A 16,760-nucleotide genomic window follows, 5' to 3' on the forward strand; every position below is an offset into this window, starting at 1 on the left:
TATTTATTTTTATGCCATGAAGGCAAAATTATTTCTGTGTTGGAGTATAGGACCTTTTTGCTTTGTTTCTCTGTGATAGGGAGATAAATGTTTATGCAGAGCTAGGGTGTCTGTTGGTCCGATACCGAGGTGCACATCTACAAGACTAACAGCTCAACCCAGAAGAGAAGGAACGCTGTGGCATGGTTTATTAGCGACAACAAAAGCATCTTTTCTCATTTATAGCATTACCATTCTCTATAAATACGTATCATACAATGGGATGTCATAAATCTATCGGTTCCATGTAACAGGTTGGGCATTATTCACAGCATATTAATATTTGCATACAGTTAATATTTCACTCGGAAAATGACTTAATCATGCAACTGTTCTTTGCACATTAAATTTAAACCATGTGAATACCTAATTTTCTTAGCCTACATAAAATGCTGAAACAATCTTAAAATAATCTATTAGACTATTATCATATCACTCAAATGTCACTCAACCTAATAGTAAGTGTCACTCAACCTAATAGTAAGTTGTCAATGTGTAGCCAATAGTTGATCAGTTAAGGAAAGGTACAGGATTTGAGTGAATTCCTAAAATCAAGCAGACTCGAATCAAAGTATTCAATGACATCATTCCAATAAAAAAATCCGGCAATTTTGTTCAAATATCAACCTCATAATAAGAGTTGCATGGAATTGAAAGCTTCAATAATTATTTAATATTCAGAAAAAAATCCCAAAAGTTGTCTTTAATAAATTATTCATGCCAACCTATTTTGCAGTCGAATAAATAAATAAGATTGCCATGGACATTATCAACACATTGGTAGTCTACCGTGCTCCTCACTTGTGTAGCTACAAGTAGCTGGAAGGAATAGCTCACATAGTTTTAAAAGAATATTGACTTTGGGTACATTAGTGAGACCATTCACTCTAATTTGAAATGGTAAATTAATACTAAACACCAATGACTATAAGAGTTGAAAATTGGCTGAATTCTCCATTTGGGTGACTCTGTCCTGCTGTCCTGAGGTGATGAATCACCTCTGATTTGTGCTTTCGCTTGGAGCAGGAATCCAGAGGCCATTCACTATCCCTTGCCATGCAATTTATGGATCTCAAGCACCTAGCTGACCAATGTTTCCAAACATCTAGCTATGATTGACAGCTCTTGGCCCACATCAAAGGGAGTTAAGTGCTCTCACTTCTTTTTCTCTGCAGAAAGCTCTTAACTGCTTTTGATGTGGTCCAAGTGCTGTCAATCATTGCTATATATATTTATAAACATTGGTTAGTTTCACAGTATTGTACTTGAGATCCATTCAAGCCTGAAGGGAAGTGGAATTAAACAATCCAGACAGCAAGCTGTGTGTACACTGTCAATCTCAGCTCGGTAAACCCAATTCCCATTGATATGAATGAAAGGCTTGCAGATCAAAGTTCTGAGGGGGTTTAACCCCAGCTAATGTTGTTTTAGCTTTCCAGGAATTTACAGGTGCCGCTTCCTCTGCTTGAGTCAGCAGGTGCATTGCACAGGTGAGTTTTAAAGCAATTATTTTTTTCACTGGCTCTCTCCATTTGTCTGTCTCTGTCTCTAATTTACACAGATTAGGCCTGTTTTCACTGGAATTTAGAAGGTCAAGGGGTGATCTTTTCAAAATATTTAAGTATTAACAGGACAGCAGAGTAGCACAATGGTTAGCACTGCTGCCTCACAGCTCCAGGAACTGGGGTTCAATTCCGGCATCGGATGACTGTCTGTGTGGAATTTGCACTTTCTCTCCATGTCTGCGTGGGTTTCCTCGGGCTGCTCCGGTTTCCTCCCACAGTCCAAAGATGTGCAGGTTAGGTGGATTGGCCATGCTAAATTACCCCCTCGTGTCCTAAAGGTTAGGTGGGGTTACGGGGTTATGGGGATTGGATGGAGGCTTAAGTGGGGTGCTCTTTCCTGGGGCAAGTGCAGACTCGATGGTCTGAAAGCCTCCTTCTGCAATGCAGGGATTCTATGAAAGACAGAGTAGATAAAGATAAACTATTTCCACTGGTTGGAGATTCTAACACTAGGGAGTACAGTCTAAAGATTAGGGCTAGACTGTTCTAGACTTCTTCACTCAAAGAGTGATGGAGGTTTGGAACTCTCTCCCACAAACAGCAGTTTAAGCTAGAATAGTTGTTAATTTTAAATCTGAGATAGATATAGATATTACAGGATACGGGCATGGGCAGGTATATGGAGTGAGGCCACAAATCAGCCATGACCTCATTAAATAGTGGTACAGGCTTGAGGACTAAATGGCTGACTCCTGGTACAATGTTCCTATGTTCCGCTCTCTTGCTTCCAGGCAGGGGTCTCTGTAATAGGGGCAGGGATCTCTAGTAGGGTTATCTCTTGTTGTGGAGGGGGTTTCTGTTGGGGGGTTTCTCTTATGGGGATTCTCTGGTGGTGTCTCTGTAATGGGGGAGGTTTCTGATGTGGGTCTCTCTTATTGGGGGTTCTTTGGTGGGGGGGTCTCTGTAATGGGGGGGGGTTACTGATGGTGGTCTCTCTTATTGGGGATCTCTGGTATGGAGAGTTTCTGGTGGCGTCTCTTATTGGGGGTTCTCTGGTGGGGGTCTCTGTAATGGAGGGTTCTCTAGTGGGTGTCTCTGTAATGGGGGGGGTGGGTTCTGGTGGAGGTCTCTGTATTGTGGGGGTTCTGGTGGGGTCTTTATTATTGGGGAGTCTCTGTTATGAGAGTTCTCTCTTATGGGGGGGGGTCTTTCTTATGGGGGGCTCTCTGGTGGGGGTATCTCTTATGAGGGATATTTTGTGGGGGTCTCTCCAGATACCTTAAGGACTCTTTTACATTGAGGCAATGAGATAGTGATGAATTTAACAACAAGAAACATATTAGTCTTTGTTTTACTAACACAAAATTAAAGAACAAGTTCTTTTAATCGTTCTTCTATCTCCATGATATGCAAGGGTTCTGTCGGTTTCCTGATATAACTCAAGTTGCTGTTTCCAGACGTTTCCAATTTGCCTGGTAAAAGCGGATCTGTACCTGCTCGTTATTCATTCCAGGCCAAACACAAATTAAAAGTTGCAATTGAAAGTTTAAGTAAGATCAAGTAACTACAATTACTTAAAAAACTTAATTGATTTTTAATTAAAGTTGAAGGACTTAGCAATTCCACATGCCTGAGACTCCATTTGCAAAAATCTAGCACTAATGTGATGGCTTGAATGGCATTTTTCTGTGCCATAAATTCCATGATTCCATTGTGAGGTGGCCAAGTCTAGATGTCAGTTATAAAGGCCAAATTAATTCCATGGAAAATAATTATTGAATAACCCTTCTCAAGAACAACTAATAATAAAAGAAACAGTAGAATATGTTGAGAATTATATGCTATTAATAAAAGAGGTGCAACATTTTTTTTTTAAATCTACTAACTTTGATGGTTGTGTTTACAATTTCCAGTGCAACAGCCCAACCCCTCATCCACTTCCCATGGCAACTTCCCTTGCAATCGCAGATGGTGCAGCACCTGCCCCTTTACCTCCTCCCTCCTCAATATTCAAGGCTCTGAAAATGCTCCTTTCAGGTTGAGCAGCGTTTCACTTGCACTTCCTTCAATTTGGCCTGTAGTATTCGCTGCTCTTACTGGGATCTCTTCTACAGTGGGGGGCTAAACGCAGACTGGGTGACCGCCTTGCGGAACACCTTTGCTCAGTCTGCAAGCATGACCCTAACCTTCCTGTAGCTTGCCATTTTTACTTGGCATCTTGCCCACATGGCCTGCTGAAATGATCCAGTGAAGTCCAATGCAAGCTGGAGGAGCAGCATTTCATCACTGACTCAGCGGGACTCAACGGTTTTGGATTGTGACATTTCTCCACCATCTTAAATAAACCATACATGTATTTTCTCAACGCAAACCCCATTCCCCCCTCCCACACAAGGCCATCTATCTTTCATTCTTAAAGTTGCTGCATTTTGTTGCGATCTCTCACAGCTACATTTTAATATGTAATGTCTAATATTTTCTTTAGTTCTGATGAAGAGCCAAAAGACTTGAAACGTTACCTCTGTTTTCCCTCCTTACAAATGCTGCCAGACCTACTGAGGTTTTCCAGCATCCTCTGTTCTTGCTAAAGAGTCTTTCCTTTCACTGCTCAGCAGTAACTGATTGCCATTAAAAATGTCATTTCTGAGGAATGGGTAATTAATCTTTCATATTAATTAAGTTAGAGTTTTTAATGTTGAATACTGAAAATCTTTTCTGCCCTGAAAGCCTTGGGCGGGATTCTCCCGCAATTGGAGGGATGGCCTGACGCCGGCACCAAGAACGGCGCGAACCACTCCGGCGTCGGGCCAACCGGAAGTTGCGGTATCCTTCGCACCTCCGAGGGCTAGGCCGGCGCCGGACCGACCGGCGTGTGCAGACCGGTCGGCGTGTTCCTGTGCATGCGCAGGGGGGTTCTTCTCCGTGCCGGCCATGGCGGAGCCCTGCAGAGGCCGGCGCGGAAGGAAGGAGTGCCTCCACGGTACAGGCCCGCCCGCAGATCAGTGGGCCCCAATCGTGTGCCAGGCGTGGCTGGATCTCCCCCCCACCACCCCCCCCAAGGACTCCACTAGACGGCCTACCAGCCAGGTCCCGCCGTGTGGAACCATGTCCTTTTCACGCCGGCGGGACTGGCCTGGAACTGATGGCTGCTCAGTCCATCGGGGCCCGGAGAATTGCCGGGGGGGGGCTGCTGCCAACAGTCCCCGACTGGCGTGGCGTAAACCCCGCCCGAAAACCCGCGCCGGAGAATATGGCAGCCGGCGTCGGAGCGGCGGGGTGGGATTCACTCCGCCCCCTGGGGATTCTCCGACCCAACAGTGGTCGGAGAATCCCGCCCCTTGTGTCAGCATTCAGAAATCCCAAATGAGACACTGCATAGGTTAGATACTAAGTAAAGGTTTCTGTGACTGTACCCAAAATATTGTTTTCACCCCTCTTTCCATAAGAGCAGTTCTAGGTGCACCATTGTGATCTTTTCTTTCCACATCTTGAACTATTCTATGCTTTCTGGGTGAGATACTACGCATCTTTCTGCTCTGGCCTCATTCCCAAAACTTGTTGCCTTTTTCAAAATTCCGTAAGTGAGGGTGAAGCCTCAAATTATTGGTCCAATCACAGCATTGATCATTTCTTTCTGTGCCACACGGGTTGGTATGAATATTTGCAATGGGTGAAATTCTTGGTTTGGGAGACTATGTTCTCCCGCCTGAGCTGAATTGCACCTGATTTGCTCCCCTTCGCTGTGCGTATTTATGCATGGCGCGGATCGCAAGGTATTCCAGAGGGAATCCCGCTATTGGGCCACCATTTTGGACCGATAGTGAGGGTCCACGGTTGGCCCATCGCAATTCAGACCCCACCTCCGGATTTTCTGGGTCCACCTCCCATCCCCCTCAGTATGCGGGTGACCCGAACTTACCTCTGCACCCCACCCCCCCCCCCCCCGCCCCACCCGACCATAAGACATGGGAGCAGAATTAGGCCATTTGGCCCATCGCGTCTGCTCTGCCATTCAATCATGGCTGATACGTTTCTCATTCCCATTATCATGCCTTCTCCTGTAGCCACCTAAATGGGCCAACTCCCGATTTAAAATGGCGAACGGCACAGGCTGATGGGAAAATCAACCAACAAGACAGAAACCAGCGGCTGCAGGTTTGCTGTGTATTTACCTCTGCAAAAACCAGACAACATCGATACCAGTGACCATCAGCATAACAAAGTAACAGCCATCTGCATACTGATGAGCAATCCCCGGGAACAATAAGTAACATTTTGGACACACAAAGCAAAGCCAGACTCCTCGGCGCCAGCAGGAGCCAACACAAAGGAGGTGAACGAGCACCTCAAGACCGCCCATCGATCAGGGAACCGCTCCAGTATTGGAGAAAATCGAACCAAGCGATTGGGACAAAGTCCAATCACTTGGGACCAGGTACTTGGGACCCAAAAGGCGGGAAGCCCCTGGGGACTATAAGAGTTAAGCCCCAAGTTCAAATCGCTCTCTTCAGCTCTCTTCACCTCTGTGTCCTGCCCGGGTCACCCAGCAACACGAACCAACATTGACCGTGACCGGTGCAGTGACTCCTGACAGAAGTAAGTCTTAATTCAATGCTCGCTTCGAGATAGGCGCTCCTAGCTACCAATCCGTACCAACTTCGAATCCCGCAGACTCAGAACCCGAACGAAAGGCCATTTGTTCCCCTGACCTGGTGGGCCAGTCCGAAGTTAAGTATAGGCCTGTTAGTTGTAGAAGTAGCTTAGACGTAGAATTTGTGCATGAGTAGCGATTACTATGTATAATAAACGTGCTTTGATTTGAATTTTACTAATCGGTGTATTGGGTTATTGATCATTACTCGGACTTGAACCTCGTGGCGGTATCATAAAGATACCTGGCGACTCGAGAGCAAAGGTAATTAAACAGAGCAATTGAACCAAGGAGAAAGTTAGCAACACTCCCCATAACTCCTGATGCACTTATTAATCAAGAACCTATCTATTTCTGTCTCAAAGACATTTAGTGACTTGGCCTCCACAGCCTTCTGTAGCAATAAATTCCACAAATTCACCAGCCTCCTGCTGAAGAAATTCCTCCTTCATCGCAGTTTTAAAGGATCGTCCCTTCAGTCTGAGGCTGTGTCCTCGGGCCTAGTTTCTCCTACGAGTGAAAATATAATCTCTACAATACTCCAAATAGGGCCTGACCAGAGCCTTATACAGCCTCAGCAGTACATCCCTGTTCTTGCATTCTAGCCCTCTCGACATGAACGCTAACATTGCACTTGCCTTCCTAACCGCCTACAGAACAGCATGTTAACCTTAAGAGAATCCTGAAATAGGACTCCTAAGTACCTTTGTGCTTCTGATTTCCGAAGCCTTTTCCCATTTAGAATATAGTCTATTCCTTTATTTTTCCTACCATGCATAACCTCACACTTTTCCACATTGTATTCCATCTGCCACTTCTTTGCCCACTCTCCTAGCCTGTCCAGGTCCTTCTGCAATCTCCCTGCTTCCTCAACACAACCTGTTCCTCTATGTATCTTTATATTATCTGCAAACTTAGCAACAATGCTCTAAGTTCCTTCTTCCAGATCATTAATGTATATAGTGAATATCTATGGTCCCAATACTGACCCCTGCAGAACACTACTAGTCACTGGCTGCCATTCTGAAAAGGATCTCTTTATCCCCACTCCTTGCCTTCTGCCAGTCAGTCAATCCTCTATCCATGACAGTTCCTTGCCCGTAACACCATGGACCCTTGTCTTATTTGACAGCTTTCTGTACGGCACCTTGTCAAAGGTCACCTCATCTAAGGGCTCCTTCACCTGAAGTTCCCTAATCAAGTCTGCCTCATTACACGTCACCAAATCCAGAATTGCATATTCCCTAGTAGGCTGTCACAAGCTGTTCCAAAAAAACATCTCTTAGACATTCCGCAAATTCCTTTTCTTGGCATCCGCTACCAATCTAATTTTTCCAGTCCACCTGCACGTTGAAGTCCCTCATAATTCTTGTGATATTGCCTTTCTTATATGCCTTTTCTACCTCCTGATTTATTTTCTGCTCCACACCGAGACCCCTTAAATAAAAAGACCACCTCAGAGATCCCCTAAATATGGATTTCCCTCCGGAGACCACCTAAATAAAGAGACCCCCTAAATAAGGAGGTACCCCCCCTCCCCCATAAAAGTGATCCTGTCAGGAAGCCCCCCGATAGAAAGTCCTATGTCAGAAAGCCCCAGAAAATAGACCGCTGTCAAGGAGCCCCCGCCAGAAGAGAGGCCACTGCCTAGAAGCTAGAGAGCAGTCCGGACAGAGGCCGTGAATAAAATGACTGCTTTAACACTCAACTGGGCAACACACCTCGGAGGGAGTTTGGGACCAATTCCCTTCAAGAGTTACCCACTTTGCCTACAGAGAGGTCCGCCGCTTCTGGGTCACCCTTGCCAGGACCAGTAGAGATTCTCGCCCACGTGATTCCGAGTGCAGAGGACCGCAGAATTACATGGGCCCAGAGAATAAAGGGGGCGATTCTCCGATATTGAGGCCAAGTGTTCGCGCCGTCGTGAACGCCGTCGCGTTTCACGACGGCGCAAACAGGGCCCGGACACGACCTATTCTGGCCCCCACAGGGGGTCAGCACGGCGCTGGAGCGGCGTCGCGGCGCCAAATGTGTGCCGCTCCAACCCACTCTTGCGCAGTTGGGGCAGCCCAATCCTGCGCATGCGCAGTTGGGCCACGCTATCCTGCGCATGTGCGGGAAACGTCTTACGCACGCTGGCCCCTCACCAGCATGGAGCCGGTGTTCTGGAGCCGCGCGCGGAAGGAGGTAGGCCTGGCGGGGGGGGAGAGAGGCCGGCCCGCCGATCGGTGGGCCCCGATCGCGGGCAAGACCCCATCGGAGCCCACCCCAGTGAAGGAGCCCCCCTCCCCCCACACAGGCCGCCCCCCCCCCAGCGTTCCCGCAGAGTTCCCGTCGGCAGCGACCAGGGATGGACGGCGCCGGCGGGAACCTTTTGTGTCGTAGTGGCCGCTCGGCCCGTCCGGCCGGAGAATCGCCGCTCGCCGGTTCTCCGAGCGGCCCGGTGCGAATCGCGCGCCGCTGGTTTCCGGGGGATGGGAGAATCATGTGCGGGGGTCGAGGCGGCGTGGCGCGATTCGCGTGGCGCCCCGGTGATTCTCCCACCCGGCGGGGGGGGGGGGGGGGGGGGAGAATAGCGCTCATAGTGCCCGGTCCATTAAGTGAATGCGATTGAGTCTTAATGACCCATCTGCATTCTCCCACTGGCGCGGGGTGCGAACCTCGGTCCCGCCACCTGTGGGGGTCGGAGCATTGAAAACGGATCGGTGCCGGTTCCATTTTGCTCACAACCGTTGGTTCTCTGCCTCATCGCGAACTCCGCTACCGGCAGTGCGTGGTGGAGAATTTCACCAAATGTTAAATATTCTGAAAATTTACTGTGACTGGAATAATAAAAGAAAATCTGTTTGTCTCTTTCATGTTAGTATGCAGGAAATATATACAGTACTATATAAATAAGTGCCCGATGACAACATTTTCTAATAAAGTTCACACCTACTACATTTCAAGCCTCTTTTTATACAAATATTCCGACACTAAGCCAGGTGGTTCTTGTTGTGAATTGCAAGTCAAGTCATATTTTTCCTTTTTTTGTGATACAACAAAAACTTTTCTTTAACTATTTCAGTAACTCTTACCTATTCCACGAGAAGCCAAGATCAGATAGTTATAATTACTTACTGGTGCATGCCATGGTTGGTGGGTCTATTTCTGCTCGGAAGTACCCACTATCACATTTACACACTTTTGAGGCATCATCATGAATGAAGCTGTGTGGAGGACATTTGGAGCACTTGATGTTTCCAGCAAAAGCTTTGTAGAATCCAGGCCTGCAAGCTAACAGAGTAATAAAATACACAAACGTTAAAGGTAAATAATCACATGCCAATTACAGCAACAATCATACAAAGTCGCAATAATTGGTTTTAACAATTATGCTAGTTGGTTTGTATGCCAGGGGCTGGTTTAGTACAGTGGGCTAAACAGCTTGCTTGTAATGCAGAACAAGTCCAGCAGCGTGGGTTCAATTCCCATACCGGCCTCCCCGAACAGGTGCCGAAAAGTGGTGACTAGCAGCTTTTCACAGTAACTTCACTGAAGCCTACTTTTGACAATAAGCGATTATTATTATTACTGCTGCTGCATATGTGAATCCTTCACCCTGAGTGCTATTAATACTTCAGTATCTAGGAGTACTGGGAATGGTGCCTCAGATCTGGAAGTACTGGAATTGGTCCTCAGGATTGTGGGGTCAGAGAGCACTGAGCGAGGACCCCTGTGTTCAGAAGCACGAAAGAGGCATAAGGGGATGAGCAAGGTCAGGGATCCAGGAGTATTAGGTATCTGGGTCAGAACCATTGTGAAGTGGGACATCCTAAGGTGAGAGAACATGGATGTGAGAGCACTGGATGCTTTAGGAGGTCATGAAGTAGATCCGAAAGATCGTGATTTGTAAAGATTTGTGGGGGCAAGGATGGTAACATTTGGTAGTTGCTGGATTCTTCGGCCGCGCCTGCTGCAAGATCGCACGGGCAGGACAGGGCCCATGTAAAGGTCCGTTGACCTTGGGTGGGAATTTCCTGTCGCCGAGTGGGTAAGGCCGAAGAATCCCGCTCCTAGTCTTCTCAGTGTAACCAGGTCAAATCAACTGAATCAATGCTAACATTGGGGGAATTTTAAATGTGATTTACAGAAAACATAAATCGAGTTTCCACAAGTTGTAACATTAATTAATCTGTCTGACGCTAGCCCTGCCTACAAAACTGGCCACACTGCTGAATAGAAATAATAAGAATGGCGAATTTCCACAGATTGCAGCCATTCAAAAAGGGTCTTCAAATTCAGTTCATTTTTTAAAGACGCACAGGTGCATTTTAGAAGTTTATATATATATAAAAAGATGTTTAACTTACTGAAATGAAAACTGACTACTGCACACCCAAAAGACTAGGAAATGGTTCATTATTGCCGTTTTTTTCTCTTTTTCTCCTTCAGCTCCTTGACAGAGGCCAGGTCATTGGTGATTATTCACCGAACCAGAGGCGGGTTGTTTACTATAGTGAGGCAGTCAGATGAGGAGACAAGCCTCAAGCCTACCTCAGCCAAAACTGGGATCAAACCCCATGCTGATCCACATGCTAGCTGTCTGACCAGCAAAGCTAAAAGGCTCCCATTTTCTTTTTAGTTATTTAAAATCAGGTTATTCATCAGGGAGGGTTATTTTTTGTAATAAACCCATATTCAGCTCTATTAATAAAACTGAATCAGGTCACCATTCCTAAATACATCAAGGAATATATTTTACTGTAAAATAAATCAATGTACAATTACTTTCTATTGTGCTGACTCATGAACCATTTTATGTATTCAGTTATGTGAATAAGATTGTACAGAAACATGAGCCTTAACTGCACTTCAGAAAAACAGCGAGAAAATTTTGTAACCAGTTTCATGATTACACCAAAAGCGGGAACTCTACCCTGCTCAGAAGTTAAACAGCGTGACACAATTGTGTGCAAATGTAATATTTCTTTGTCAAAGTGTAGATGTTGTTCCAATTACATTGCCAGGGGTCACTATACTGTCTAACTGAAAACATTCAAAGGAACATAATATTAACATTTTAACATCTATTTTGCATAATATATTAAAATATATTTCTCGCCAATAATTTTCCCTCAACAATGCCGATCACGCGGCCTTGACTGGACACCTGATGGGCAGTGCAGTCCAAGTTGGGAATTTCTTCATCTTGGCCTGAAATCCCTCATTAGCCAACAAAAAACAGTTTTTAATAAAATGATGATGAATTTTTTAAAATCATCTGTCGCAAATGGTTAACCTAATGGTTCAGCTGAAATTAGGAAAACACACCATACAGTGTCAGAGGTGAATTTAAATGCTAGATAACCCCATGATTTGAAGCCACTGAGAGAGAGTGAGCAATTTGTATTCAAATCAGTGCAACTTTATTTTTAACAAGATGGAAATCTTGGTCATTAACAATGTGTATTTTTGAAGATTTGGGGTTAAAAGCGCTAACGACAGTTCTGTTCAATTAATATTAAATCTACGTAAAACTGCTTCAAAATTAGAGTAATTGAGAATTAATCAAAAGTATTGAGTTATCCAACCTTTGGATTATTGTTAGAAAGTCAACTGTGTGCATTATGTGTAAAACTGAATACCAACTCAGGGGTGGAATTCCTCCCTGTATTACTTTCAGCAAAAAAAATAGCATGAGTACAAAGCAGGAACATATTCTACATAAAAGCAAATTACTGCAGATGTTGGAATCTGAAACCAAAAAGAAAATGCTGGAAAATCTCAGCAGGTCTGGCAGCATCTGTAGGCAGAGAAAAGAGCTAATGTTTCGACTCCAGGTGACCCTTTGTCAAAAGGTCATCTGCTCTCGAAACGTGAGCTCTTTTCTTTCCCTACAGATGCTACCAGACCCCCTGAGATTTTCCAGCATTTTCTTTGAGGAACATATTCTATACTCTTATCATTGTATTACTAAAATTAATGAAAGCAAGAATTTCAGTCTCCAGGAGAAATAAAATACTGCAAAATTGAAGATTTCCGGTTTTTATTTTTGCATAGATTTATTTAAGCTTAAATTGTACTCCAAAGGTATTTTCAGACCATATGTATTATGTTTGAAGTCATTTCCATTGCGATAATGACATTTTTTTACTCTATGAGTACCTGTCAAGGAGCAATGACAGGGCTCCAGAATGGTTTATTTTCCACTTTGTACTCAGTGACAGCATCAAACACTATTAAGTATGATAGATTAAATGCAATGCAAATCTCGCTCAAAATGCCTTGAGTGTACCTCAAAACATACGTACAGTTAGGAACCCTTTACTGCAAGATATTTTTTCTTTATTCTTTCATGGCATGTCGGTGTTCCTGACAAGGCTAGCATTTGTTGCCCATCATTATTTGCCCTTGTACTGAAGGGTTTGATAGGCAATTTCAAAGGGCAGCTAAGAGTTAACCACATTGCTGTGGGTCTGAGGTCACGCATAGGCCAGACCCAGTTAGGATTGCAGATTTCCTTCCCTGAAGGGCATTAGTTGATCAGATGGGTTTTTACAAGTATTGATGATACGTTTCACAGTCACCATTACTGAGATTAGCTTTCTATTCCAGATTTTTATTAGTTGTATTTAAATCCCACCAACATGCCACGTTGAAATAGGAATACATGTCCCCAGAGAATTAGCCTCGGCCTCTGGATTACCAGTCCAGTGACAATATCACAACACGATTGTCTCCCCGAGATGATTATCAGTATACCACCATCTCCCCAACCACTCACTGAGTTCCCATGTTCCTTATTTCAAAATGAAATTGCTGAGTCTGCTTGATTAGAATAGAATCTGATATTGGTGACTTCCGGTGGCGGCCATGAAGGAGTAGGTCGCATATTTGGTGGCTCCCGCTCGGGTCGGACTTTTGGACCTTTTCCCCGATTTTTACTCGAATTTTACTCAGAAAATTGATGGTGGACGTAATTGTGAGGAGAAATCCCACACCAGTGCGTGGAGTGGCGGACCAGAAGTGCTCGCAAAGGACGAAATAGGCGAATAGAGATGGCCTGGGTCGAAGCTGCAGCGGGAGAAAGCATGGCAGTTGACCGGAGTCCTGGCTCAACGACCCAGCTGCCGACGGAGCAGTTGATGCAATTTATACAAGAGGGCTTCGCCAAGCAGAAACAGGAATGCTTTGACCCGATTAGGGAATCGATTGCTTGGCTAGAACATAGACTGGATGCTCAAGATCAGGCGATCCAGAAAGTGGAGAAGGCACTGACTGAGCAGGAGGAACACCAAACAGCAATGGAGGTGGAGGTGGGGATGCTGAGGGACCAGCAGAAGAGGCTCCAGGAGAAGGTGGAGGATCTAGAGAATAGGTCCCACTGGCAGAACTTGAGAATCGTCAGTCTCCCGGAGGGGTCCGAAGGAGCGGATGCAGGGGCATATATAGCGGACATGTTCGAGAAGCTAATGGGGGATGGGACATTCACCCGACCCTTGGAGGTGGACAGGGCTCATAGAGCGCTAGCGAGGAAGCCGTGTGTAGGTGACCCCCCGAGGGCAATGGTGATGAGATTCCACAGGTACCTGGACAAGGAGCGTATTTTACGGTGGGCCAGGCAGACACAGAGTTGTAAGTGGGAGAACAGCATTCTGCGTATCTACCAAGACCTGAGCGCGGACATAGCCAGGAGAAGAGCAGGGTTCAACCAAGTAAAGTCAACCATTTTCAAGAAGAAGGTGAAGTTTGGACTGCTGTATCCGGCCCATCTTTGGTCACTTATGAAGAGCAACATTTCTACTTTGAGTCGCCCGAGGAAGCGATGGACTTCGCGAGAAGGAAAGGGCTGGCAGTGGACTGAGGTGTTTGAACTTTGCGTTCACGTTAAAAAAGTTTTTGTTTTTGGACTATATCTGTAATGCCTTCTGTATTCATCCTGGGGCTGCCAGTTAAAGTTTGCATTTGTACTGATGGGGGATGGAGGAGTACATTTTCGATGTGAGGTTTTTGCTGTTTGTTGTGTTCTTTCGACTATGTGTGTCCGAGCGGGGGAGGGGGGGAACAATAGGTGGGAAAATGTCTGGCGCCATGGGCGGGGGCTACCAGGCTAGCTGGGCGGGCTAGCTCATGGAAGCGCAGTGGGGGGTGAGCAGATGTTATGCTTGTTGAAGGGGGCTGTTTGTATAGTGCTGTTATTGGGGGGGAGGGGGGAACTACTCTGCTGATGGGGGAGGGACTTTTGCTTTGGAACAAAAGGGAGGTCGAGGACAGAGGCGAGCTGGAGACTGGCCCAAGAAAGGTGATGGCTGATCGGCGGAGGGGGGTGGGGGGGGGGGCGAGAAGCCCCTCAACCAGGCTGATCACATGGAACGTAACAGGGCTAAATGGGCCGGTTAAGAGGGCACGTGTGTTCGTGCATTTGAGGGGATTGAAGGTGGACGTGGCAATGTTACAGGAGACGCATCTTAGGGTAACCGATCAGATTAGATTAAGGAAGTGATGGGTCGGGCAGGTATTTCACTCAGGGCTGGACCCTATCCTGTCGCGATCCTGATTAATAAGCGAGTGTCATTCGAGGCGGGAAGAATAGTTGCGTATGTGGGAGGCCGTTACATCATGGTTAGTGGGAAGCTGGAAGGACTGCTGGTGCTACTCGTGAATGTATACGCGCCAAATTGGGATGATGTGGAGTTCATAAGGAGGATGTTGGGGAAGATCCCGGACCTGGATTCACATAAGTTGGTCATGGCGGGGGGGACTTCAACACAGTCATTGACCCAAGGCTAGACCGGTCGAGCTCAAGGACAGGCAGGGTGTTAGCAATGGCAAAGGAGCTAAAGGGGTTTTTGGAGCAGATGGGGGGAGTGGACCCTTGGAGATTTGGGCGGCCGAGAGTGAAGGAGTTCTAAAGGAGTTTTTATTGTAAAATTCCTAAATTGTCAAAATAACAAATAATTAACTTGCAGAATCTCAGCTGAACAGAAATATTAACAGGTGTTTACATTACCCATTAATTTGCTTCTTCTTTACCATAATTTCCAGAACAAAGAATTGGACTGAAACAGATTCAATGAATTTCACATTTTGTTTATTGTGCAATCTTGAATATTTTAAATTAGCATCTACACGCGGGAGGAAACTAAAACAAATAGAAAATCCAAGGGTTTGTGGAATTGGGTCATTTTGGCTTTACAACAATGACAATGGGGACACAGAGATGTGTATGTTCCTGATACTACCGTGCACAGACAGTGGATGGAGCAAGAGCAACAAATTCGATCGCATGTTTTCCTTTCAACAGACACTTTTTTTGTTACTGACTGTACCTGTAGATCTGGTGGAAGATAAGCTGATTTTGTGCATTTATTTATTTATTTTAAAATAAATTTAGAGTACCCAATTCATTTTTTCCAATTGAGGGGCAATTTAGCGTGGTCAATCCACCTAGCCTGCACATCTTTGGGTTGTGGGGGTGAAACCCACGCAGACAAGGGGAGAATGTGCAAACTCCACACGGCCAGTGACCCAGAGCCGGAATCGAACCTGGGACCTCGGTGCCATGAGGCAGCAGGGCTAACCCACTGTGGCACCGTGCTGCCCATTTTGTGCACTTATAATGACAAGTTAAAAGAGTTGGGCTCTATACCGTAGAGAAGTATCCATAAGAAGCGCAGGTTAGGTGGATTAGCTGTGCTAAATTGCCCCTTCGTGTCCAAAAGATTAGGTGGGGTTGCTGGGTTACGAGGATAGGATGGAGGCAGGGGCTTGGGAATATGGGCTTAATCTAATCAATCTTTCCTCACAGGATAATCCCCTCAACCCGAGTCAGTCCAATAAATGTTTGCTATGCTCCTTCCTGGGTAAGCATGTCCTTTCTTAGGTAAGACGGCCAAAAAGGCACGCAGTACTACATATGTGGCTTCACCGATGTCTTGTATAATTTTATACCCTAATCCCTTTGGGTAAAAGCTAACATACCATTTGCCTTACCAATTACATGCTATAGCTACATGCTCATTTTTTGTATATGTACAAGGCTCCTTAGATCTCCCTGAGTGCATACATTCCCTTTTCCTCACCATTCAAAAATATTCCTTTTTTTTACTTTCCTTACTGCAGACTTCGATGTGATCTGCCTGAGGTTTATAAAATTATGAAGGGAATAGATTTTGTGTTATATTACCTTACATAATATATATATTACTCTTTGAACCAGCCGAGTTGCTGAAATGAACAATAGTCTTCTTTTAAAAATGAACTAATTTAATGAGTAATATAAATAATATTTGTGAGTCCTTTGTACTTAATACTCAACTAGTAAAATAAATAAAATACAATAAGGATGACCAACTAACTATACAATGTAATAATGATATAACTTAGAACTTCTCTCTCTCTAGCTAATCTATGTCTTGTCTGTTCACTCTCCTGAAGCATACACACTCAGAAAGAGCGGAAAAGTCTATTTTGTACCATCTGATAGTGAGACAGACATCTAGGCCTGGATTCTCCCCTACCCGGCGGGGCGGGGGAATCCGGCGTAATGGAGTGGCGGGAACCACTCCGGCGTCGGGCCGCCC

At 45.5% G+C, this 16,760-nt stretch overlaps 1 protein-coding gene across 2 annotated transcripts in view; it reads right to left on the reverse strand.

Annotated features, from left to right (window-relative positions):
- The window catches only part of epha6 (eph receptor A6), a 1,197,965-nt gene that overhangs the window by 528,129 nt on the left and 653,076 nt on the right, over positions 1–16,760 (reverse strand). For both annotated transcript variants that reach the window (XM_072513912.1, XM_072513911.1), the window contains exon 4: positions 9,316–9,471. In XM_072513912.1, the coding sequence (XP_072370013.1) occupies positions 9,316–9,471 (156 nt within the window). The remainder of the gene's footprint in view (positions 1–9,315; positions 9,472–16,760) is intronic.

This window comes from Scyliorhinus torazame, chromosome 8, assembly GCF_047496885.1.
Source record: "Scyliorhinus torazame isolate Kashiwa2021f chromosome 8, sScyTor2.1, whole genome shotgun sequence".
Lineage (NCBI taxonomy): Eukaryota > Metazoa > Chordata > Chondrichthyes > Carcharhiniformes > Scyliorhinidae > Scyliorhinus > Scyliorhinus torazame.